The sequence below is a fragment of the Epinephelus lanceolatus genome, chromosome 9, assembly GCF_041903045.1.
Source record: "Epinephelus lanceolatus isolate andai-2023 chromosome 9, ASM4190304v1, whole genome shotgun sequence".
NCBI lineage: Eukaryota > Metazoa > Chordata > Actinopteri > Perciformes > Serranidae > Epinephelus > Epinephelus lanceolatus.
This window is the reverse complement of record NC_135742.1, coordinates 31,723,773-31,748,932: the sequence shown is the minus strand read 5'-3', so window position 1 is coordinate 31,748,932 and position 25,160 is coordinate 31,723,773. Positions and strand designations below refer to the sequence as shown.

General features: G+C 42.6%; 2 protein-coding genes across 2 annotated transcripts; one reads left to right on the top strand and one right to left on the bottom strand.

The window, feature by feature from the left end:
* The first annotated feature begins 90 nt into the window (after positions 1-90).
* Positions 91-4,847, top strand: pold2 (polymerase (DNA directed), delta 2, regulatory subunit). The gene is made up of 11 exons (XM_033619006.2): positions 91-229; positions 448-680; positions 777-898; positions 998-1,121; positions 1,258-1,372; positions 1,462-1,660; positions 1,801-1,881; positions 3,402-3,559; positions 3,652-3,779; positions 3,873-3,974; positions 4,123-4,847. The coding sequence occupies exons 2-11, from the start codon at positions 455-457 to the stop codon at positions 4,281-4,283; spliced, it is 1,416 nt and encodes a 471-aa protein (XP_033474897.1). The 5' UTR covers positions 91-229; positions 448-454; the 3' UTR covers positions 4,284-4,847.
* Positions 4,587-19,737, bottom strand: aebp1b (AE binding protein 1b). The gene is made up of 22 exons (XM_033619004.2): positions 18,922-19,737; positions 17,679-17,852; positions 17,528-17,590; positions 15,768-16,121; positions 14,083-14,157; positions 13,459-13,518; positions 13,072-13,149; positions 11,143-11,214; positions 10,929-11,038; positions 10,339-10,478; positions 10,161-10,245; positions 9,912-10,056; positions 9,727-9,815; positions 9,129-9,252; positions 8,733-8,929; positions 8,419-8,595; positions 7,381-7,547; positions 6,712-7,205; positions 6,461-6,600; positions 6,264-6,363; positions 5,971-6,137; positions 4,587-5,485 (listed from the first exon to the last, which is right to left on the bottom strand). Exons 1-22 carry the CDS (start codon positions 19,169-19,171, stop codon positions 5,111-5,113), a joined length of 3,636 nt encoding a protein of 1,211 aa, XP_033474895.2. The 5' UTR covers positions 19,172-19,737; the 3' UTR covers positions 4,587-5,110.
* Between the last annotated feature and the right edge of the window lie 5,423 nt (positions 19,738-25,160).

Genomic DNA, 25,160 nt, shown 5'->3' with positions numbered 1-25,160 from the left:
GTTTATGCTACGTTTAGGTTTATGTATTGTAGCGGTTACTCTGATATCCCTATTTTTCTCGCGAGAATACGAGTTCGCCTTGAAAAAAAAGTGATGTTTAGCGGGTGATTTCGCGGGAGTTGTTTCTTTTGCTCACAGACAAGGAATAAATTCCGTGTTATCTTAAAATATAACTTATTAACCAGTTAAAAACGGGTAGCACTTGACGCTTGACTCTCCCTCCTCTAAGGTAAAGTTGTTAAATCTGTTACATTAGCGATATTCTCAGAGCAGCCAGCATGTTTTGGAAGAGATTAGACAGGACTGCGAGCTGTCAGTAACGCTAACGTTGGACTAAAATCCTTCATAAGCTAGCCTATTAAAACCACGATATAAACTTACTCGGCAGTCATAAAGTTTTATGTAACAAAGTACATACTGCTAACCTCTCTTCTGCCTCTGCTGCAGGACAGTCATGTTTTCCGAGATGAGCGCCCAGAAGCAGGGCTCCTCTCTGCTCTGCCGCCCTGCCTCCGAGGACCAGGGACCGGTGTTTGAGAGGGTGTCGCTGGCCTACAGTCCATGTGCCGAGCGCTACACGGTCGGGGAGCGGAGCTTTAGTCGTCAGTATGCTCATATTTATGCTGCACGACTCATGCAGATGAGGCCTTTGCTCTCAGAGAGAGCTCAGCAGAAGTGGGGTAAGCTCAGGACGTTTTGACCCACATTTGGGACTTTACAGCATCTGAATTATATGCCCATGTATCTTCTAATATATCTCTTTCTGTCTCTGCCAGGTTCAGATGTGCTTATCAGGAAGCTGTGTGATCTTCAGACAGGGGAGCAGTGTTGCATTGTGGGAACCTTGTTCAAGCGTATGGAGTTGCAGCCATCTATTCTGAAGGAGATCAGTGAGGAGGTCAGCAGTATTGCTAAATTCACCAGCTGATCCCCGACATGTCAGACAAAGTGAAATCAGTGTAATGCATCGTGTCTCTTGTTTTCTTCTCTCCTTCAGCATAACCTGCTGCCTCAGCCCGCACGAGCCAAATACATCAGTGAAAACGATGAGCTGATTCTAGAGGATGAGCTACAGAGGATCAAACTGGAGGGCAAAATTGACAGAGACAAGTGTGTCACAGGTCAGGATTTGGCTTGAGGTCAAGACAGATTGAAGAATGATGTCACTATCACATCATCAAATGATCACAGTGTTGCATCACTCAGCTATGGACAGGTCTCTTGTATGTCATGGCATTTCTTCTCTTTCTCTTTCAGGTAGTGTTATTGCTATATATGGAGCTGAAAGAAATGATGGGAAGTTCACAGTTGAGGACTTCTGCACGGCCGATCTTCCTCCGCAGACACCAAAAGCTGCTCTCAGCTCTGACAGGTACAGTAAACACACATATAGACAAACACAGCTTAAATTCCAGCCTTTTGGGATAAGAGATTCTAATGCTGCTGTCTGTCACCTTCCAGGTTTGTGCTCCTGGTCTCAGGACTTGGTCTTGGCAGTAGTCACGCTGACAGCATGCTGGGGCTGCAGCTGCTGGTTGACATGGTAACCGGTCAGCTCGGTGACCAGGGTGAGCAGAGTGGTGCAGCGACAATTTCCAGGGTCCTACTGGCTGGAAACCTCCTGAGCCAAAGCACCCAGGACAAGGATGCATCAACAAAGGTAACTGGAATGGGTTTAACCTTGACACACATTTATTTATATTTATCTCTCATTAGTTTTACTTTTTTCAGGAAAGAAACACATTAAGTGGCTCACTGAAAGGCATTCAAATACCCATTTTATCCTCTCTGTGTCTCAAGCCCAAGTACCTCACCAAGAAGACTCAGGCTGGCAGTGTGGAGGCCATTCGTCTGCTGGATGAGCTGCTGCTTCAGCTGGTGGTGAGTCTGCTCCCCCCCGTACACACACACACACATATATGTATATATACATATATATGCACATTTTTATTTTATTTTTGCTCATTAGGATAATGTATACTTTGAGTTGATCTATAGTATATTTGTATAACCGCTGAGATCTTGCAATATCGTTTACATTGTGGTGGCTGTCTCTTCATAATCTGTCTGATTACTACATATTACATTGTGCTAAATCACCATATTACAGTTTTCATTAACCATTCATGTCCACAGTGGCATAAAACAAGTTAGTGCTGAAAGAGTTGATAAATTGATCAGTCAATAAAAAGAAAAATGAACTGAGAACAACTCTGATTATTTATAGATTGTTTAAGTTCTTTATAATGGAAAATATGCCACACTGCTGGTTCTCAAATTTGAGTATTTCCTGTTTTTCTTTGTTTTATTAGTGTAATAAACTTTGGATTTAAGACTGTTGAACAAAAGAAACAATTTAGAGTAGGCCTATTAAATTGCTCGCAGTTCACATCTGGCCCAGAAGTAACCTCCAAGTGGCCCATCATACAGAAATTTGTACCACTGTGATAAAATATGTTAACTACGTAATGTCTGGAAGTAGATAACAAGTGAGCCATCTTGCTTCTCTCTCATCTCTGCTGAGTAACACATACACAGATCTGATTAGACAGGATGTTAGGATCAGTATAGTGACACAATCATATCCTTTACAAAGCAATGTTTTCACATGTGACATCGTCCCGACCACAGTTAGTAGCTTTTCAAAGCATCCGGTCTGTGGTTGAATTGTAAAAAAAAAATTTCTTATGTCTTTTCCTAATGACTTTTCCTTGACCTTGATGGAAAATGTCATGAGTTGAGAGGGAAGGAGATACTGGTCGAGAGAGAGAGGGTGTGTGTTATTGATGACTGTTACTGCGACTTGTTTTTGTTCTGTGCATTGACAGCATTGATAGCTCTTTTTTAATCTGTTTCTGCACTTTGTTGTGTGCCTGGGTCAGATATGTGAACAAAATATATATAGATACTTTAACATTTTGAATGTAAAACGATAAACATTGCTACTTTTTACTACATTCATTTGCATATGTTTAAAATTTGTTATTAACAAAAGCTAAAACAAAAAAGTTTTAAACAGGCTGCTGAAAATATCTGGCTTCATTTCCTGGTTTTAAAATGATCCAACTGAATTAATTGAATAGCCTTGATTTAGACATCACTTACCTCTTCTTGTAATGATTTTTTTTTATCAAAAGCGAGTCATTTTTCACAGTTTTCTGACATTTTATAGACTGAAGTGATTCACTGAATAATTGCTAATGAAAACAATTCTTGATGCAGCAGTCCCAAATGAAATAAATTATACACTAAGAAAGTTCTTAGATCATAATCATTTAGAAATAATTATTGCCCATGACCAAAGATGGCTCGACACAAGTGAAAGGAATATCTTTAGGAATTAAAAAAAAGTGACAATATAGACACGTGAGTCACTGTGTCTCTGCCTCCTGCTGTTCTAGGCCTCAGTTCCAGTAGATGTAATGCCGGGCCAGTACGACCCCACAAACTACACCCTTCCTCAGCAGCCTCTCCACCGCTGTATGTTCCCCCTGTCCTCAGTGTACCCCACACTACAGTTGGCCACCAATCCATACCAAGCTAACATTGATGGAGTGAGGTAAGCATACACAGTCACTGTTTAGTCTTGAATCCTGAGCAAGTTTGCAGATGTTAAAGGCCCTGTGTTTGTGCCTGTGTGTTTCCATCAAGGTTCCTGGGCACATCAGGTCAGAATGTCTGTGACATTCAGAAGTACAGCAGCATGGACAGTCATCTGGAAATACTGGAGGATACGCTACGACTCAGACACCTGGCCCCAACGGCTCCTGATACTCTTGGTTAGTCAGACGGGTTGATGCAGAATAAATCATGAACCTCTGTCTTCTGTTGGTTCAAATTATTCACACTGTTATCTGTACATTTTCTGTCAGGTTGTTACCCATTTTACCAAAAAGACCCTTTCATCTTGGAAGAGTGTCCTCATGTTTACTTCAGTGGCAACGCCCCAGCCTTTGAGTCCAAGCTCATCAAAGGTCAGTGTGTGATGCTGACATGTACACATAAGAAACTTGCTTGATGATCACAATCTTTCGTAAGACTCCAAATGGATACAATATTTTTCTTTCATTTGTTTTCCTCCCTACTAATGTGCTAATATATTTCTTCTTCTCTTCCCGCCAGGTGCTGACGGCCAGGAAGTCCTATTGGTTACTGTTCCAGACTTCAGCAGCACCCAAACAGCATGCCTTGTCAATTTATGTACTCTCGCATGTGAGCCAGTCAGCTTCTCGGCCTTCTCTGCTGACGACGATGAGGAAAGTGAGATGAACATCAGCCACTGAGGGGCCATATCCACATGCAGTACAACACACTGACACTTCTCGGACACTGTTGATAAATATTCAGACTAATTTCTCCACAGAAGACTCACAGCAACACTGGGGGCTAAGAATTACAGTCCTTGCTACACTGATGCTGTCCGGTATTATAATGGTCAATGAATTGCTGTAAAAACTGCCTTATAAGTTTATTTCTAATGCTATGTTCATGGTGTTTATTCATACAACTTAAAGAGATAAAGAGCACTGATAGCCCAGTATTCCACTGAGGGTTCACACAGGTGCTTAAAAAAAAAGAGGCAAAGGTTGTGTTTTAACAAGCCTTTATTTGAAAAATAACTACTCCAGCTGTCTGAGGCAACATGACAGAAGCCTCTTTCCCTCGTCTGTCTCTGTTACCATCTTTGAACAAATGCTTTTTAAACCTTAAGCGACTGTTCATACTGTAAAAATATTGCTGCCATGGATGAAGACAGTGTAAATAACTCAACTCTGGTGAAGTGAAAAACAAGGTCATGACTTTTTTAAATGTGCACCCACAATAAACATCTTTCCATGAAGCAAAAAGACTGAAGAACAAGTGAGAAAACTGCAGTGTAAACTGTCAGACTGAGATACAGGGTCCATTTCTGTGAAGAGGCATTTTGTTAGGTAACAGACACACTATCTTTATACAATTATTATAGTTAATATTCTGTACATTCCCATTTTATGTTGTACAAAGACAGGATTCTCCATGTGATTCTTTATCAGCCTGCTCAGAGTACAACATGGCAATGAGAACTACTTGTAGGAGAGTTGCACGTTTACTGAATCAGGGCCATGTGTGTTTAATAGTCATCAATTTTGTACTCATAGTTATAATCCAAGATGGAGTCTGTGAAACCACCAGGTGTTGAGGACTGTCCCTCCCCTATGATCCACGAGTCATACCAGGATGTGGTGGTCTCTGGTGTTGTGGGAATTGTGGTTGTTGTTGGGGGTAACGTCGTCGTCGATCTCATCCTAAGTAATCTCTGTTGCCGAAGGCGACGCAGACGAGCTATCCTGAGCCTCCTCTGCCGTTCAGCGCTGATTCGTGAATTCGATGAATACCCATTGTTGCTGCTGATCACACGCCTGTTGGTATTAGGAGCTGCAGGGTACTGTGCTCTGTTGTTGCTGTAGCTGAGTCGAATTGGTTTGTTGCCATGGAGGGCCATGATCTGCAGAGAAATGAAGACAGAAACAATAGATAAACAAAAATTTAGGGCAGTGATACTCCAGTGCTGGATGGTCTGCTGACCATTTTCTAATTCACAGTGAAAGTAAACTGATTCACATTGTGATTTCTTTTGTACTGTGACTGTTAATAAGGTGCCAGAGTGCGTAAAAACATCAAAATGAGTTGGTTTATCACAAAGGTCAGTAGAGGATCCCCCTGGACCCCCTGACAGGGGGCCAGGGCTAATGTCCTCAAATCCTTTAAATGCCCCCACATACACCTGAGGTGTGCAGGGCTGCCGCAACTGGATTTGCCCCTTAGCAAAGATGATTGCTGACAGCAAATGTCAAAAGGTTGAAAACATGCAATTCATTTATAACACTGAGGCCCCTGGCTTCTTGTCATTTTGGAGAAGTGGCCCCCGGGCAAAGCAAGTTGAGCATCCCTGATTTAGAGTGTGGTCAGTTTGGGAGGGCAGTGCCTCACCTGTTTAATGCGGTCCCAGTTGGACTTGGCCAGGTTGAAGCTGCAGGCAGTGGCTCCTGACTGGTAACCCACCACACACAGTTTGGTCACAGGGGAGAAGCCCTCAGCTCGAGCTGTCACGCGGTACTCCCCTGGGTTAAGCAACCTCCAGTAGTCCCCTGTTGGTGCTACAGTGACAAAGAGACGACAGGCATTTTGTTTTAAGCACAGACAGTGATATATTGTGTGGAAAAGAACCAAAGTTTAAACATATGAGACGTGAGAAGGGAAAGAGAGGAAGTCTTTCAGCAGACCTGTAGTGACATCATGGTTTATCCCCTCTACAGACACAGTGGCATTTGCAATGGGGTTCCCCTGCTGATCCTTCACAATGCCTCTGATGCCACGATGCACCTAGATAGAGAGGAGGAATAGTTTGAAGGGGCAGGGCGTGACAGAACATCAGTATACTGTATATCATGTCGTGTGAATGTGAGTGTGTGTGACCAACCTGCTCCATGAAGATCAGCATAGCTTCTCTGTTCTTCTCCCACTCATGCGCCAACTCACTCTGATGCGGGAACTTATCACATCCCAAGAATATGGACAATTCAAAACAGTTTGTGTTCAGGTAGCTAAAATCATTCATACCTACAGAAGAATAAACACGTTAACCCCAAAGCCTGCACTGCACATATTGTCCACCAGGGTGTGTTATAAATACATGTAAAACATATGATCCACCTACTGGCCTCTACTTACTTCCTGTGATTGGCTTCCATTTGGCCCGGTTGACGATGCCATGTAACCCGGCAGAGGTGTCTCCATGGCAGGAGCCGTGGTAGCTGTGTGTCATGGTCAAGTGTGTGGAGGCGTAGGAGACAGCCAGCCATCTGAAGAGGGACTCATCTGCGATCACCCGAGGCTCATCCTCAGACTCAGCGTACTGGTAGCCGGCGCTTCTTCCTCTATCATCCTCCTCCTCTTCTCTGTGCCCGTAACCTTGGTTGTAACCTTGATTGTGGTCATAGCCATGGTCGTAACCTTGGTTATAACCTTGGTTGTGGTCGTAGCCGTGGTCGTAACCTTGGTTATAACCTTGATTGTGGTCGTAACCTTGGTTGTAACCTTGGTTGTAGCCGTGGCCCCTCCACTCCTCCTCTGGCTCTGTGTAACCCTGTCCTCTCCAGTCTTCCTCTGGCTCCTCATGGTAGCCCCTTCCCCACTCTGTCACATCAAAACCTTCCTCTTCATACCTGTAAGAAATGATTCTAGTTAAACTATTTCATGTGATCGTAACTGAGTGGTTCATGGAGCGCTATGTAGGTGAAAGGAGGGGTAAAAATAAGAGTTTGGGAGATGAATATGTGTGTAAAGCAGGGTGACAACAACAACAGAGCACAGTGGCAAAAGGAGAGGAAAAAGTCATACTGTCTCTTCTTGCGGCTGTGGGGTTTCTGGCTGTCAGCAGCAGGCTTGTTAGGATGTAAGCTGTCATAAGGGTAGGCTACAATTCTCTCCCCGCCCTGGAAGTTTGCACCTAACACAAATGGATAGCTTTTCATCCAGGAGATTATGGCCCTGGTTTCCACAGCAATCTGGAATAAAAACAGGGAGACCTGTTAAGTACAGTGTGTCCTCATTTTTGTCTACTGACTAGACCACAGCCACCTTCGTAAGATCACAAAGGTCTTCTACATCAATTGTACAGTACAGAAAAGAATCATCTTCCTTCTTGTAGTGCTTCTAATGGCATTTGCAAGATCCACCATGGCAAAACGAATCCAACCAATATGAATGGAGAAGTCTCTAATGCAGCTGTCAATCATGTCAAACACTGCTTGTGAACTGAGCGCTGATCAAATCTAAATCAAGATTCTGTTACTGCATTGCCTGTTTCTTACCTGAAATGATTTCAACACATTTTAGTGTACTGTTGAGCTGAAAAATGAGAAAGTTTGGGCACCATTAAACAACACCACTCTAGCTGGAGCAAACTTTTTATTTTACAGCTAAACAGTACACTAAAATATATTTCTAAAAAAGCATTTGAGGTGAGAAATAGGCAATGCAGTGACAGAATCATGATCCATATTCCAGCAGCGTTGCTTAGTTTGACAGTTTGACCGCAGTTCACGAGGAGTGACTGACATGATTGACAGCTGTGAGACTCCTCAGCTCTGATTGGTTGTTTTTGCTCAAGGATGGTGGTATTTTTGCAAATGCCATTATGCGGAGCCTGAAGAACATGATCTTTCCCACAGACTGTCTGTCTCATGGACTAGTGTTACCACATTGTGACAGTTTCAGCAAACATGACAAAAAGTTATTTTTATAAAAGTTACCAACTAAAGCTTTGAGGGAAAACTACAGGAAGTGTGTGTTGACCACTTTCCTTATGACAACACTTAACTGGAGGTCATTATGATTTGCTGGTTGTAAGAAACAACAGACGATCCTCCTTCTTACCGAGCTGTTGGTTTCAAAGGTCTCTGGTATGGGCACGTGGTGATTTGGGGTGAGTTTGGGCACCATGCCCTTATCTTCAGCATCCCACAGGATACTGTTCAGGTCAGGGAAGTTCTGGAAGATGTCGAAGCCGTCGTCAGTGAAGTGTCCTGTGGTCCACCCGCTCAGCTCTGATCCCTGTGGGGGAGAATTTGGACAAGCGAGCCAAGTCACCCCAGACCACTACCACAGCATGATTCACTGACATTTCCTGTTTGTTTCTCTCTTTTGTTTGTCAGTAAAGTAGAAACACATGATTTTTAATGATCACTGACTGCTTCAAAAGCTTCCACATGTCCGTCAGGGTTGAGCGATGGCACCAGGTGGATGCGTATTCCCTCTACCAGCAGCTGGGCTCTGGGGTTTCTGTCTTTATACTCTTTGCACAGATACTGCATAAGTAGCAGGATCATCTCCCGACCGACTGCTTCATTTCCGTGAAGACCTGCCGTGAAGCGAAACTCTGGCTCACCTGTCAAGACAAACAGACAAGACTATAGTTGCTTGTCCCTCAACCATAATCTGCCGACTTCCACATGGTGTTTATTTGGATTTACAAGAATCATCGGTGGTGCCATTGAGGCCCAACAGTCCTCAGGTGTTTAATTTCAAGCAATCAGGATTTAAGTATTAGTTTTATCTGCATGTTTCATAGTTGTATGAACACATACCTATTTCATGCTCTGTGGGGTTGCCTGAGATGACCATGGCCATGATCTCCAGTCCCTTGGAGCTGCGACCCAGGCTGTAGATGTTTGTAATGTTGGGACACTCCGCATTCACTGACTTCATAAGCTGAACATGCGAGATGATGGAAACAGTTAGTGTGCAAAGCATTTTATATAATTTACACATTTATGAGACAGCTGCAATTCTAAATACCTTTGCACAGATCACCAGCAAAACATCCTTGCAGCTTATTCAGTCAACAATAGGTCAATCTGGTTTATCTGTGCTACTGAGAAAACACGAAAAATCCTCAATCAATTGAGAAATAAAGGGCCCTGTTCATGATGAGCATTGAGCTAATGTGGAAAGGTCATGTTGCCCTCTGGTGGTTGAAATAATAAACTGAGAAGGAATGAGCCCTCGGCATGGGTTTTTAATATCGGTTTATATACAAGTGAATAAAAGCAGACCTCCTGGTTCACTGTTTAATTGTTCCTGGGAAAATTATTTTGTTTTTGTCTTTGGAAAATAGCTGAGGATTTCCTGTGGAATTCAGTCAGCCAGCAGACGTGCAGAAGGCCTGTATGTGAGGATACTCACTGCAACCATCTCTGAGTAGCTGTGATGTTTGAACTCCAAGTAATCTACTGGAGTCACTTCATTTTGCCTGTACTGGACGTCCACTGGATCTGTCAACCAAACAAAAAAAATGAACACAATGTATTAGTTTTTGTGTTTTAGTGCGTGTGTGCATGTAAAAGTGTGTTAATGTGCTCAAGGCTCACCGGGCAGGGGACAGCCGAGGACCTCCAGCCTCATACACAAAGAGCCGTTCCAGCTCTGAGGGATGATTCGCATGTAACGGGCCAGTACAGGCTCTGCCAGCTGGTTCATCACTGGAGTGTCTTTATCACTGTTTCCAAAGAACAGCTGGGCACAAGAGAGAAGAGGAAGAAAAGTGAGTCAGGAAAACAGGAGGGAGACATCACTGCATGTGGTACCGAAGGAAGGGACATCATTTTAAGAGAGCTCACCCAGTCAGTGTATCCATCATGGATGGTGGTCCATTCTCGGCTGTCATTGCTGAAAGCCAGGAAGTAGGACATCACGAAGTCATTCCTGAAACGAGACAATACGTTGTCAGCATGTTGAATTTAGAAATGGAAAAACACTGTGTAGTCATCCGTGTGTTTGTACAAGTTTGTGTCTTACTCAGTCTGGGAGTCTCGTCCTTGTGTTATGACTCCTGTGAACTCTGTCTCCTTGCGAGCATCAATCTCAAACCAGTGGATCCTGTCCTCTGAGTTTGCACACCACGCCCCCCCTCTCATGTTGTCTTCATCATCTGAGCCCTGGGAACCACAGAGACCACAACACACACTGCTGGGTCCTTGGACTCATTTTCAGCTCGCACATTTACTTCTAATATCAGCTTATTGTGCACTGACATGCAAATAATGTAGTTCATATTCTGCACACACATCACAGACGCCATGATAATTTGGAGTTAATTGTTCAAAGGAGCCTAACTTGAATAAAAAATCAGCAGTGGTAAGCAGAAACATTTAGAAGATTTATTAGCTGATTTAATTACTTAGCTGCTACAAAGATTCTTAGACCATAAAGAGCGTGAACACAAACACCCAAAGCAGCTAATGGAAGCAACAGACTTAGCCATAACAGTATTTTCCAACATGCAGCTGGTAGCTGGTGTTTATTTCAAGGCCTGGCTGTATGTAAGCGATAGCTGTAGTGTGTGTAGGCATCCAGACCACAGCAGTCCGACTCTGATTGTCGTGTACCTGCATGTTGAGGCGTGCCCTCTGAGGTGCAAAGATATACTGAGACATAGAGGAGGCTGAAAGTTGGTCTGGCTCGATCTTATGGGACTCCATCCCGAGGGGAGGACACTCTGCCACGTACGCAGACGCACAACACAGAAAGTCAAATGATATGTTAACTGTATTAGCAAAGCTTATGCAATGTTTTCCAGATCTTGTACAGACGTCGACTCACTCTTTGGCTCCTTGAAGACACGTGGTCTGTTCCTGGCCCGCTCCTCTGCCTCCTTCAGCCTCTGCGCTCTCTCTGGCAGAAGTCAGAAAAACAGTCTTAATGCCAAATAAATTGCACTGTCGTGGCTGAATATTTTCTTTCTCTCTTTCTCTCTTTACCCAGAAATGATCTAGGAACTCATTGTTATTTGGCAAATGTTATATGTCAAAAATCCCCGGGAAGAAAATCCCCGTGATTACACTCCCAGTCCAAGTGTGCTCTGCTCAAACTCAGATCATCCTGACCCACAGAGTTTACTACTGACGAACCCTGCTGCATCCCATCTATCATTATCATTATTCATATTCTCGCACACTAGACTGTGTGACACATTGACATCATGTTGTTTATTGTTGGAAGCATGGCTGCCAGGAGTCTTACTGACAGAATGTGAAACATGTGAGCTCATTCACCTGCTGTACACACATGCACAAGTGGGCAAACACATGCACCCATTGACACACACTTGTGTGAGTAGGTGCAGACGCACATCTGCCTTTGTTCCTCTGTGTTACAGTTAAGTGCTTCAGGCTGCAGCAACCTCTGAACATAAAGGAGATGTGTTAAGGATTTACTGGCATCTAGTGGTGAGGATTGCAACCAGGTGAAGCCTCTTCTGTGTGCCAAGCTTGAACTCCCAGTTAGGATTCCTTCAGTGTTCATTTTTCGAGGTTTTTTATCGGGAGCTATTATTTGCAGAGCGGATCTAGGAATTTAAACCAGTAAAAACACTGAATGTTCGACCTAGCACCTGCTAATGTGTGCTTGCCGCTTTTATATGCTAACTTTAGATCCTGGATGTTCAGTAGGTTTTTACCATGAGCCAAATTTATCCACAGAGATCTCTCCCTCTCCAAAACAAACAGATGCAGTGATTTAAACTGATAAAAACACTGAATAAAGCAGTTTGACTTTAAAAATCTGTTTTTCCGATGCTGTTTGTTTCATCGCAGACAGGCTGCTAACTACAGTGGCCAATGCAAGAATGCTAAAACATGAATGGCCATTTCTAGAGTTTGTCCATTCTGGGCTACTGTATAAACATGCTAGTCCAACATGGCCGACTTCATGGATGGGACCCACTCCCTGAGTAGATATAAACGCCTCATTCTAAGGTAACAAAAACACAACAATTCTTAATTTCAGGTGTTTACACACTAAAGAAAACATACTTATTATTTTATATTCCATTTCTGCCAATATACCCCCTAAATCCGACGCACTGAACCTTTAAGATAGCTGAAGATGCTTTTAACTTTCAAGATAGCAGATAGCAGTGATCCGTCCACACAGGAGGTGCCCTGTTGACACCAGTCCTGACAGTGTTATATGTCATCCTCTCCAGGCTCTCCTTAACCACCAGCTAACCTCGCTACACACAGCGGACACGTGGCGAAAAAGAGCTGAATGTGATGTGAGTACTTTAGAGCCGTACATTGCAACATCCTCTGCCTGCTAATTCTCCCGTGTTGCTTCTTTCCTTTATCACCCACACTAATCCGCTGCATGCGGCTCATTCTCAGTTGACCTCCCGCTCTCACTCTCTTCGCTTCGGTCCAGCTCACAAGAGCTTTCTGAACTTTTTTTTTGAATAATCTCCACTTTGTTGTTGGGGGATGAACTTTTGTCCCCGCTGTGCAAGTTAAAGCAAGTACCAAAGGCCCCGCTTCACACTTTCACATTAACGTGGTGGGAAGTCACATCTGCGTTCTGTTAGAACAGAAATGTGATCTAAGGGAGTGAACACCTTAGAGCCTTATCTGTCAGTCCTTTTGCACTTAGGTCACAGGCCATGTTCAGCTACACTATCATATGTATTCTGACATGATGGTGCAGAGTTATGTTATGTAACCAAAAAAAAAAAAAAAATTCACATCTGGGTTTTCTTACCTTTCTCTTCCCTCGCTCTTTCTTTTTCTGCTCTCTCTCGCTCCTTCTCCATCCATTTGTCGTCTGTCTCCTTTCTCCCTGTGGAAAAATCAAGGGTAATTTTATAGAAATACCTATAAACACAACATCCCTGTGTTCAGCAGCATATATGCATGTCTGTCTGAGTTTTGCAAGCTATTAGGAACTATGAACAGTAAAAAAGGTCACAAAGGATCATTTATAAATCTGGAAAGTTATTGACCTGACTGCCATTTATCCCCTTCCCCTGCTCTCTGCTTTGTTGGCAGGAAGTCTCACTGCAGCTTAACCAATAATCTAATATAAATCATTCAGTATGGATATGCTTCAGTGTTGTGCATGTGTGTATGTGTGCATGTGTGCACGTACTGCCATATTCGTCGTAATCGTCATACCATGTCCCATCATAGGGAGCGGCTGTGGGCTCCTCTGTGTAAAAAGAAAAACAACAAAACGTCAAGTCAGACAACTCGTTCCATCCATCAGAGGCAACGGCTATATTACAAGTGAGATTTTATAAGATGACATGGTTTAATAAAGTTTTACAGGTTAGTACAGCCCTGATTTATTCAACCACAACTACTGCTCGCTGTTTGGATGCCACTGCGACGCCTACCATGTAATTAAGTTGTTAAATCTTTTAATTACATTTACAAGAATCATAACAGGGTTGTGATGTGATGACAGGGCTCTTGTTTTAACTCCACATCAAAACTAAAGGAAGTTTTGTTGACTCCGTGGAACCAAGCAAACCCACCCACTCCTGTTGGAAAGTAGGGCAGGTTAGCTCACAGACTCACTATTATGTTATTCCCATGTGTTGCTCATGATTTCTCATCTGCTCCCAGCCTAAAGGCACAGATGGAATGGACATTTCTTCTGCATCACAAGTCCACAGAGATTTCTCAGTAGTTAAAAGCCTAATTGAAAATCTGACACATCGATTGATAGATGTTAATTGAATTTTTAACATACTTGAGTGACAGCTGTTACCTGTTATAGTTTCTACTGTGATTTCAGGGCTGACCTCTTTACCATCAGGGAATGGAAGATTCTCCGGCACCTCGACTGCAGGAATGGAAAGAAAAAGAAAGGTCAAACAGAGGGATTATTTAAGTGTCAGACGCAGACTGAGAAACAGGAGAGGGTGACAGAAAAGGCAGGACGGGAGAGTGTGAGTGAATCAGTGGAAATGTTGGAAGAGCAGACGTACGGTACAGTACGCTGGAAACACAAAGTAATGAGAACATGTCAGTCCGGTCCAAATGAGTGTCGCAGAGCCACATGACACACTGTTTCCTACATCTGAGCCTGTGGAAAAACTAATTAAGTGCTGACTTCAGGTGGACGGAGGCTGGAAGAGATAATGATGATCATAAAAGTTTTCAGCTTGAAGTCTGTACATCAGATTCTAAAGGACAAGTGCACCAGGTATTAGCTGTAGTAGTCTGAAAAGGGTAAAACTATCAGGGGCCTGAATTTGGAAGGTACTGTATTAATAAGTGGACGTTGTCACAAACACATGAAGCATAAAATTGTATTATCCTTGCATAGTTTAAGTGTCTTGGTCCAAATATTGCCTCAGATTTATTGTTTTTCCCATCATGCCAAGACTCACACAATGGATTCTTAATTCTTTCCACTGTAAAAAAAAAAAATCCAGTTTATATTCTGGATTACAAATTGTTTGGGCTTAATAAAGTAAAGATAACTATTTAAACTAAAATTTTCAGTCTTCGCAACAAACCAAGCCACAAACGACAACAGTGAGTGAGTCATGATAATGTCAAATTTTTTAGCTGTGATTCATTACCAACTGATCGTTTACCGAACACAGCGAATCAAGTTGTTGAACTTTTTACCCAGCACGCGGCGTATTGGATTAAAAGCCAGACATGTAGGAGAACTACGGTGGCTGACGCGAAAACGTGAAACCAGAAATGTCTCTACCTGGAGCCAGTGTTTGATTTGTCCATTCTGCGCTACTGTAGAAACATAGTGGCACAACATGGCAGACTTCGTGGATGAGGGCCCACTCTGTATGTAGATATAAATGGCTCATTCTAACAAAACCCCACAATTCTTATTTTCAGGTAATTACACACTAATGAAAATGCACTTGTTATATAATTCCACCTTTGCCAACAGATGCAGCTAAATCCTACACACTGGACCTTTAAGGAAAGTTATGTGTCTGTTTCTACAGGTTTTTCAGATGAGTCACAGTCTTTTCTCTGATCAAAATTAAAACAGTATTATCCACATGGTGATCCACTTCAACCACTTAGTCACTCTTTCTTTGAAACACATTTCAGACACAGATTTAAAACCAGGATTCAGTGATCCATGTTCAGCTTTGGCTGTTAGCAACACAGTAAAAGCAGTAGTGATGACGCTGTGTGGTGCCTGGAGGAATCAAACCAGAAACTGCTTGTGAAAAATAAATGTAATTAGGTTAGACAGCTCTTGGCAATATGAGTAAATACATGTTGGCTCAACTTAAATTTATCTACTTTAAAACTTTAACCTCATCTGAAAAGTGATGAATCCCAACGATCAATGCAACAATAATGGTCCCAAGGGATCATTATAGTTTCATCTTCCTCATGTGATAAACTGTCACCCAAGAAACATCCCCAATCTAAACAAAGCAGAGGTAAACACAGAATCAGACATACATGTGGCGTCCCAGTAATCTGCATCATCTGTCCCGACCTTCCCATCAACCTCAGGGGCAGGGGGCGTCGGGTCCACCTCTTTCCAGTAGCTGTCATAGTTATCAGTCACAGGAGCGTATTGGTCTTTGTCGTCTGGTGTCCAGTAGTCCTCGTAGGCGTCAGGCGCCAGAGTGGACGGCTGTTTCTCTGCTGGTTTCCAATAGTCATCGTAGACGTCTGTTACTGGAACATCTGTGTCTTCCTCCTCCGGCTTCCAGTAGTCGTACGGAGGATCTGTGATTGGAGCCTCGGGCTGCGGCCTGGATGGCGTAGGCTCGGCATCCCAGTAGTCATCCTCGGGTTTCCAGTAATCGTCTGACAAGGAAACAGATGGTTTATATTGATAGATGTCATTATTTTTTCACTGCTTTTGTTTTTAAAATGGAATGTGACTTAAATTGCAAACTGCAAACAAGCAACACTTTGACTGTTATTGGAAGCAGACCGAAGCAAGCAGAACTGCAATTTGCTTGTTGTTTCTCAAACAAAACTAACTTTCAAGACAGGTTTTTATTAAAGTAGGATTATGGCAGCTGAATAGCACTAAAAGTAAAAAAAATACACGCTAATTTAATATACTGAGTTGTTATTTCAATAGATGATGTTTTCCTGTAGATGGGATAATGGTGTGAAGACAGAAGGAAATTCGAGGGGTCCAGAGTTATGTCCTTTACAGTTCCTTTCATTCCAAAGGGACTGTCCACAATTTATTAGGGGGGAGGGGAGGTCAGATAAGCAGGAGGGTTGTGTTTGTTTGTTTGTATGTTTTTCCATGATCTTGTCAAAACACCGGGCCTACATTACCAACAATGCAACACAACCACTAACAGTTTGGTCAGGGGCTCGGGTATGTTATGCTCAGGTTCCCAGGAAGTGCACCAGACTTTGTGGCCAGTTTTTGTAGTGGCCAAACGTTGAAACTACACGGGCCCATCATGTGATGCCATGAGCTCCAGAAAGACCTTTTCACATAGACTTACATTGTGAAAGAGTCATCTGTTAATCAGTGGATACTTTTTGAATGACACAACCCTCGCAAAATGACTCAAAACACCATTGGGATTGGATTCATTCGGTCAGATAACATTTCAAAAGTCTTGAAGAGCTGCAAGATGTGTCTGAAGAAAATCGTTTTATCCCCATTCAAGTTAGCAGAGAGCTAAACTGGAAATTAGCTGCTCGGCTAGCATAGTCTTTAGTGGGCCTGCTCTATGGGCCCAACGATGAAGAGCAGGGTAATTTTGCACCTGAGAAGTTGAACTTTTTTGGCTTCAGGCATCACTGAGCAACATTCATTGAAATAAATGGGGCTTGGCCTCTAATACTGTATCCACTAAGAGACACTATGGTTATGCCAGTAGCTGCTAATGCGGCCTCAAGTTGCTAGCTTCAAGCTGAGATGAGGATCTGCAAGAGTCTGTTAAGCTCAGTTGTTTCTAACTCCACACCCACATTTTTAAACTTGTAGTCTTCAGCCACAACTGATACTTACTCAAGTGACATCACTTGAGGCAATTTCTCAGACAGCCCACAGCTCCCTCTGGAGCCACAAAAGGCTTAATGCAACTTTTTTTCACATATGTGGGAGTACTCCCCAAGACCTGTAAAAGGACTTTGAGTTCCCCTTTAAAGGCTTTATGTTACAAACAGAAACATTAGCTCTACCCCTCCTCCCCACACCCCATGAATTTCTGTACAGTCCCTACGTGTGTGTCACTCACCAACATCAGGATAGGGGTAGTCAGTGTAGGGCTCAGGTTCAGTGGGTGGTTCAGTTGGGATTGCTGGAGGCAGCAGAGAGACAAAAGGTCAACAACATTCATCTAAAGTCCAAGTCACTCAAGTACGAACTTGGCTCTGTTCTGTCCTCACGTGTTGTGGTTGGTGGTAGAGTCGTGGTTGTTGTCTTGTCCTTCTTCTTTCCCTTCTTGTCAGTTTTGGGCTTTTTAGTGGCGTTGGGGTCCTTTGGCTCTTTGTTCTTCTTCTTGTCCTTCTTCTTCTTCTTTTTGCCTTCTTCTGGTGCTCTCCTCAACCTGCTCAAAACATCTGGAAGGACAAGGAAAAAATGAGAAGGGAGAGGATTTCCAAAACTGTGTTAACCGACTTTTGGTCATAATCAAAATAAGCAGACAGCACTCATGATCGGATTAAATGCTCATGCATAAATCTTCTGTTTTTCCATGTGAGTCCCCTATCATCAGCCCAATCAATCTCCCGAACTGAATTTAAATTGAACCCTCTTCAGCTGTTAATACTACATTTCTTAACAGGTGAAGATCTGCCAATACTAATCACACACCAAATTATTAATTGATGAAAGCACATTCGTGTTGAAGTAAAGCTTATGTAACACTTTGTATCATTTATGAGCAATGTGAGGATTAAATTATGCAATCAGTTCTTTCCTGCAATGTCAAAATGCAACACTGCCAGGGAAAATCCAGACAGCCAGATGCATTTCAGTGGTTGCTTCAGGTCCATCAGTATTTCCTTCTGAGGTTGTCTGAAGTCTTGAGGCACTTTCATGGAAAACACGTCTCTCTCTTTCCATTAGTTGTGCTCCATTAACCACACTTCGGTTTTAATGACACAAAATCCATTCAGATAGTCAATAAACATATCGCTATCACCTCAGCAACATCTTACGGCCACAGCATAAACCCATCAGTGAGACTCATTAAAGAGCCAGTGTGGACTGATGAGTATTGCATTTGAAGCTTACGTAGTTAGAAAGCTCCAGAAAAGCAAATGTGCAACGGTCTTCCACATTCATTCTGCCAGTGTGACCGTGAACTTGAGTCAGCATTAATCATACCACATTATAGGTGGTATGCGGTGGCTCGGCTTGACTCGGTATCTTCTTCTCTTGTCTGGTCTGAGCCAAAAAAATCAGTCTATGCTGTTTACTCCCTGCTGTGGAGAAATAGCAGTGGATAGGTAAGCACCTGGACTGTCTCATGCCTGTTGGAGCTGTCACACACTGAATGGTTGTGTGTTTGTGTCTGTATTTGCTCTTCCATGTCGTGATGGAGCTCAGCCCACACCTCAACAGCTTTGATGTCATGTCTGTGTAGCACATCTGTATTTTTTTAAGCTAATTTTTTTTTCCACTCACCTGCCCTTGCAGCCTCCTCTGTGTCTCTCTTGTCCTTGCTGCTGCTCCCCAGTGGGTGTGGGTCCACTGTGAGTCCTTGCTCACTTTCTGGGTCATCCAGGGACTCATCTCGCAGCTGATCCCCTGCCTGCTTCTCCTCTTCAGTCTGCCGGAGAGCAACTATCCCCCCAGCGCTCTCCCCTTCTCTGGGGATCAGCAGGCAGCACAGGGCCAGCAGAGCCACAGACACAACCACAGTCTGGCTTTTCATACCTGCTGCTCTTCCAACTGCAGAATCCTTTGGTTTGGAGTTTTCTGTCTCAGCCGTCCACAATGCTCAATCCAACTCTGTTCAACCAGAAGAATTCTTCTTCACCTCTTCCCCCACTGTGTCCTTGCAATGTGATCCACACTAATACTCCGACAGGGAAACTTCTGCAGCTGCACTCGTACCCACAGCGACAGTGTCAACCAGGCACAGACTGGGCTAGAAGGAGATGGAGTGGGAGGGGGGTAGGGATAGGCAGGGAGGGAAGGGAGGTGGGTTATAGAGGGAGACAGAGAGAGAGAGAGATACAGAGCAAAGCAACAATCCAGTCAAATGAATAGACTGGGTTCCTAATTGCCCCGCAGCTACGGTCAGCTGAACCAACAATGTTAAGGCCAGAGGATCCCCTTCACCTGGCTGACGAGTCAGAACAGGTGCAGAGCTCAGACAGGAGATGGGGGGAGGAGGATGAGGGACAGCAGGTGAGGCCTCAGACTACAGGGTTTGCTCCACCTTGGGCTGGAGAAAGAAGTCAGCTCCTTTTTCGTCTGCAGCTTCTGTTGAATTCCTCGGCGGAGAGCTTTCACCCTGCAGACTCACCACTGAGCAGAACAGCAGGAGAGAGGAGCGACTCCTAGGACATTGAATTCCACAACAGGAGGAGGCGGAGGAGGAGGAGGAAGGGGTAAAAAGGGGAGGACAGGGATTTTATGTGTGTGTTAACAAAACCAAACACCACTAATCATCAGAGGGAGGAATTCATAGAAAAAGAAAACAGGCAGGAGTAGAACATAAATTCTTTCTCAGTCCAGGACTTGTTTTGGTTGGGAATGGATCTCTGCTTTCCTCCTCGTTTCTGTGGAGCTCTGTCATTCTTTCCTCATGGTGTTGCGCAGCCCGCTCTCTACTTTCTAGAGGAAAAGTTATGGTCGGCAAGGGGGCCATGGAGGCGCACACACACAAGACAGGAGAATTGTTTGAGCAGATGACAGAATTATAACCTTTTAAGATTTGGTGTTTTCTATACTGTCCCCCCATCTTCCTCCTCTGTCCACTGGAGAGCCTGTCAAGGCCTTCAAATGCTGGATGTGTTGTATATTTTACCACCAGTCTAATCAAGGTACATGTTCTAGTTGTCCTTGGTAATCAAGAATTGTTTATTCTCAGCAAGTAATCTGATAGATCCATCTGGGGCCTGAGATTAAACTCCAGTTAAAGACGTTAGACAGACATGACAACATTTTGGTCAAATGTCCAAACATAATGATTAGCATTAAAGTAAGAAAATAAGTGCAAAATATGTCAGTGGGAAAAAGCATCATGTTACCCTGCTTATGCAGACATTCCTACAAAATGTAATGACCTCAGCTCAAGTTTTTGTCCCAGTTTTGAGAGGAGGTTTATTATCCAGACATGCAGTGCAATCAAACCACTGCACAGCCCACTGAAGTCCCATTAACTCTGGTCAGGCAGACTCATCAGGGTTTTAAACTGAACAAATCATCAGACAAGACACACAGAGAGGCACAAATACCCCAGTGCGTGCAAACACACACACACACACACACACACGCTAAAATATTTCAGTTCATTGACTCTCAGATTGTGAAGACAGTGGAACAGAGATGCATTTAGCCGTGGAGAATCTGATTTGATGAAAACTGTATTGCGACATGCAATCATATCTATGGAGGATATGACTAAGGCTCCGAAGAATGCAGCAGATTATTCAGACTACAGTAAGGTCAAGCTGAGGCCTTTTCAACTGGCAAGGATCCAGAGACACACTGAGGAGCAAGCACCGACCTTCTCTTTTTTCACCCATGCTATTTCACAATGTAGACAGAAATCTGCAGGGTCATTGCCTTCAGTTGTAAAAGCCAAATGAAAGCTTGAAAAACAACACGTGACTCGCCCTAATTATTTACTTATAAAACATGGATTAAAGAAAGCAACAGCAGCTACTTCCTGATAACAAATAACTTTTGTCTCACCCAGTGATGAAGGGAAGAGCATAAAATTGCTGTAAGAGGCAGGACCTGGTAGCACTTACTTAAGTATTTACAATTCATGCCATTTGTACAGCTACTGGCAAGTTGTCTTAGTTGTCTTCATTTCGCCTACTCAACAGCTACAGTTGTTACTTTACTGATTATTTTACATATGAAGTGACATCATGTGATCAGTTCATATGATACCCACAAATAAATCGCTCCACCTCCAACAGCTATATTTAAGTGGGACTATGTGACTTCTGAAATGATAAATAATGGTCATTTGACATAATTAGACATAAAACATCTTTGATCAATTCAGTACAGGATATAAGGAATTCACAGCCTTACTTGTTCTGTTATGACCGTAGCTTAACGTGCAGTATTTCGGCTCGCAGGAAGTGCTCCTAACTTTTTCTGAACAGCATCAAATGGCAAAAGTGGCAATTACAAGAAAACAATAAATGCTAAAACATATTGTAAAAGTAGCACAAGAAGAGAAGATGCATAAAGTCAGCAAACCAACTCAGTAATATCATTTACAGCGCTACCTAAAGCCTGCTAACCCTAGTTACATAACCCACCGTTATGACAGACAGTAAGACTGTTGCAGCAGAATGTCTGAGCGAGCATTAGTTCATTTTGAATTTATTTTGAATTTCATTTGTAAGAGGAGAATATGTTATTTCTTCTTTCAAAAGTTACACAGTCTGGCTTTAATCCGTCAGTGATAATGATATAACACACAGTGGTGGAAGAAGTAGGCCTATTTACATTCTTTATTCAAGGAAAAGCAGCAATACCAGTGTAAAGATTACAACCACTATGAGAAAAATGTGCTTTAAAGTAAATAAAACAATGCCGAAAAATGGTCTCTATTAGTGTATTACTGTATATTGTTACTCTCTCTATATATATTATAGTCATATTTTATGCATGTAGACCTATGTGCGCGTACCATTTTGGTAAATGAGATCATGCTGGCTGGTAGTTTAATCTCTAAGAATGCATGATATTTTATAAGTTTGTCATATTTTTTGTATGTTACTCTTAACTTTAAACTTTAAAGTAACTGTTAACTATACAGTTATGTCCCTCCGCCTTATACTGGAGTAAAAAAAAACCAAACTGCTTGTATAATATTAGTACTAGTATTTTAACTACGTATACTTGTGTTTTGCTGAAAATGTTGCCAAATGTGTTTTTACAGCTCATACTTAAAGGTCCAGTGTGTAAGATTTAGGGGGATTTAATGGCATCTAGTGGTGAGGATTGCAAATTGCAAGCATTCAAAACTTCTCACGGTTAGAATTCCTTCAGTGTTTATTGTTCAGGACATTTTTATTGGAAGCCAAATTATCTACAGAGGTCTCTGTCTCTCAAAAACAAATGGACCCTGTGATTAAAACCGATAAAAACACTAAATTAAGTAGTTTCATGTTAAAAAAATCAGTGGGTTTTTGGACGCTCTCTTCGCAGAAGGGCTGCTAATAAGGTGGCTGATGCGAAAATGCAAATGGCCCTATCGAGAAGTTCGGTCTGTCCATTCTGGGCTATTGTAGAAACATGGCTGTGCAAAATGGTGATCTTCATGGACTAAGACCCGTTCCCTTTGTAGATGTAAACAGCTCATTCTAAGGTAATGATAACACAACCGTTTTTATTTTCAGCTGATTAGACACCAGAGAAAACATACTTAAATTACATCCCATTTGTGCCAATATATCCCCTAACTCACACACTGGACCTTTAAGTAAAGAATCATAGTATAGAAGCTTGTATTGTAGGCTACACCTAAATACAAAAAATACTAATCATCTAACACTTCATGTCCGTCACATGGTGATCACAGTTCAGACAGTACATCAGAGTAAGTGGTGCTGAGTGTAATGTTTCAGAAAAGACACCATGAATGATTATCACAAAGAGCAGATGAGCATTTGAGTTCTTAAATTAACTTACACAGGACAACTGTTCACACTGGCCACACAATTGCAGTGCAGACAATAGCAGACTTGGGTTTTAATGGATCTGACATCACCTTCATTTGGGTCTGTAAATTCCTGTAGGGCAACATAAGCAGAGCAGTATAGGTTTAGGGTCTGTGCACACAGCCTTGAGTTGAGCGTCAGCATCTACTGAGCAGGAAACAATGACATCAGAGAGGGAGAGAAAGAGAGGAAGAGAGTTGGGGGAGGGAAGGCGAGACAGAGTGAGAAATGCTGTATTCCAGCAGGCTCACTAGGTACAAATGGAAACAGATTCATAAAACCCCATCCTGCTCTTTTCTCTTCACTCTCACTGAGCATGTGGATACCCCACCACTCCAGCAGGATATCTGACACATAACTGATGTGTGTGTCAGATTATTTACCAATTAATGGACTCCTGAGTGATGTAATTCAAGCTGTGTCTTGCATTTGTCCTTTGCTCTCCATTGAAACCACGTGCACATCAAAGAACGCTAATACAAGAAGAGACAGCACGGCAAACTATTAGCAGATATGAAAAATGGCTTATGGAACTGTGATTTCGACACAGATTAGCTACAAAAAGGTTGGCTGAAATATTTTTCCATCCTGTGTGTGCTGTGATTCAGCAGGTCCACCACAGCCTAGTCATCTGGCAGTGCGGGACTGGAGCCATGAGTCTGATTAGGCACAGATGTAGGAGAACGAAGTACCAAGATTCCTTTGGAGGCATCCCAAATTTATTGACCCAGGACCAAAATCCCCCTTTCTTCGATCAGTTGCAAATATTTCAACATTGTACTGCAGTGGCTCTGTGTTATGGCAACACAAGGGAAGACTATTTACTACAATTTCTGTTTAATAGTGCCACGATGACGTCTTATTAAGTAATTTGTTTCCCTGATGAAAGATGAAGCGCAGACTGAAGAACCTTGGACTGTGGCTGAGACTTTCAACAGTGTCTACACAGCCTGCCAGTACTGGTGCTCCTCCCTAATGATGAAGCACCAGAGGAACTTATGAGCTTCACTTAAAACTAAACAACCAAAAGGAGGATAAATAAGGATCAGGCTTAGATTTCACAGGAGTTAACTGACACTGCCTTGAAAGCTAAAGCACTGGCAACTAGTTGGATGTGTGTCATGACGTGTAAATCAAACTTTAAGTTCTACTACTGAACAGAATAGAGTTGGGCTGATTCTTTGTGTAGCCTGCATGGCTGCATGAGGGTATTTTACAGTACTACAATTCATAAAACACTGAATAATGCAGCACCTGTAGACTGTACTATGTTCTCTTATAGCTTCAGTCCTTAAGTTGCAGATCTATCAAAGTGTGCACTCTAGTGGCTGAATTACACAAAATCTACAGAAAAGCTGAAGACCCCCTACAAACCACAGCTGTGCCCCAATTCCAAACTACGTAGTAATTCTACGCAATTTTTGAGTACTCAAGAATGACGGAATGCATACTGTTGATTTCTGAATGTGCTGTTGAAGTACAATAACACCCCACAAAGAAAGGCTGCGCACAGCTGAAAAAATTAGAGTTTGACAGAAGTTTGAAAATTGAATTGATATATAAAAAAATGTATTAAATCTGCAACAATTCTGACAAACAATCATTTTAGTTGTTTAATTTAGCAGAAATGGAAAATATTTACTGATGTTAGCTTTGCAAATATGAAGATTTGCTGCTTTCTGTCTGTCTCTGACAGGGCTCTAAGAACTTTTAATGGCTTTTTAAATATTACAAAAACAAAACAATTAATCATATAACTGAAACAAAAAATCATCAACAGATGAACTGATAATCAGGGTCCCCACACCTTCTCATGCATCCAGTTTTAAGAGTTTTCAGACCCACTTCCCTCCAATTCAAGGATCTAATATGGCATAGTTCAAGACACTGACCAAGGTTAAATGCAGTTACAGCACTGAGAATTTCAATAATGAGTACCAGCAGGCTCTACAGAGGCTCAGACAACTATTAAAAGAGTGAGGCTTGAATGCGTGAACACCTCTCAAC

What these genes read in the sequence shown, in the direction of transcription:
- aebp1b (XM_033619004.2), bottom strand. Translation starts at nt 19,171, where the DNA reads ATGAAAAGCCAGACTGTGGTTGTGTCTGTGGCTCTGCTGGCCCTGTGC. An exon ending in AGAGGAGGCTGCAAGGGCAG is followed by an intron (nt 17,853 to 18,921) that starts GTGAGTGGAAAA and finishes TTGTCCTTCCAG; the next exon opens with ATGTTTTGAGCAGGTTGAGG. An exon ending in ACTGGGACCGCATTAAACAG is followed by an intron (nt 5,486 to 5,970) that starts GTGAGGCACTGC and finishes ATTTCTCTGCAG; the next exon opens with ATCATGGCCCTCCATGGCAA.
- pold2 (XM_033619006.2), top strand. Translation starts at nt 455, where the DNA reads ATGTTTTCCGAGATGAGCGCCCAGAAGCAGGGCTCCTCTCTGCTCTGC. An exon ending in GAGAGCTCAGCAGAAGTGGG is followed by an intron (nt 681 to 776) that starts GTAAGCTCAGGA and finishes TGTCTCTGCCAG; the next exon opens with GTTCAGATGTGCTTATCAGG. An exon ending in CAGAGACAAGTGTGTCACAG is followed by an intron (nt 1,122 to 1,257) that starts GTCAGGATTTGG and finishes TTTCTCTTTCAG; the next exon opens with GTAGTGTTATTGCTATATAT.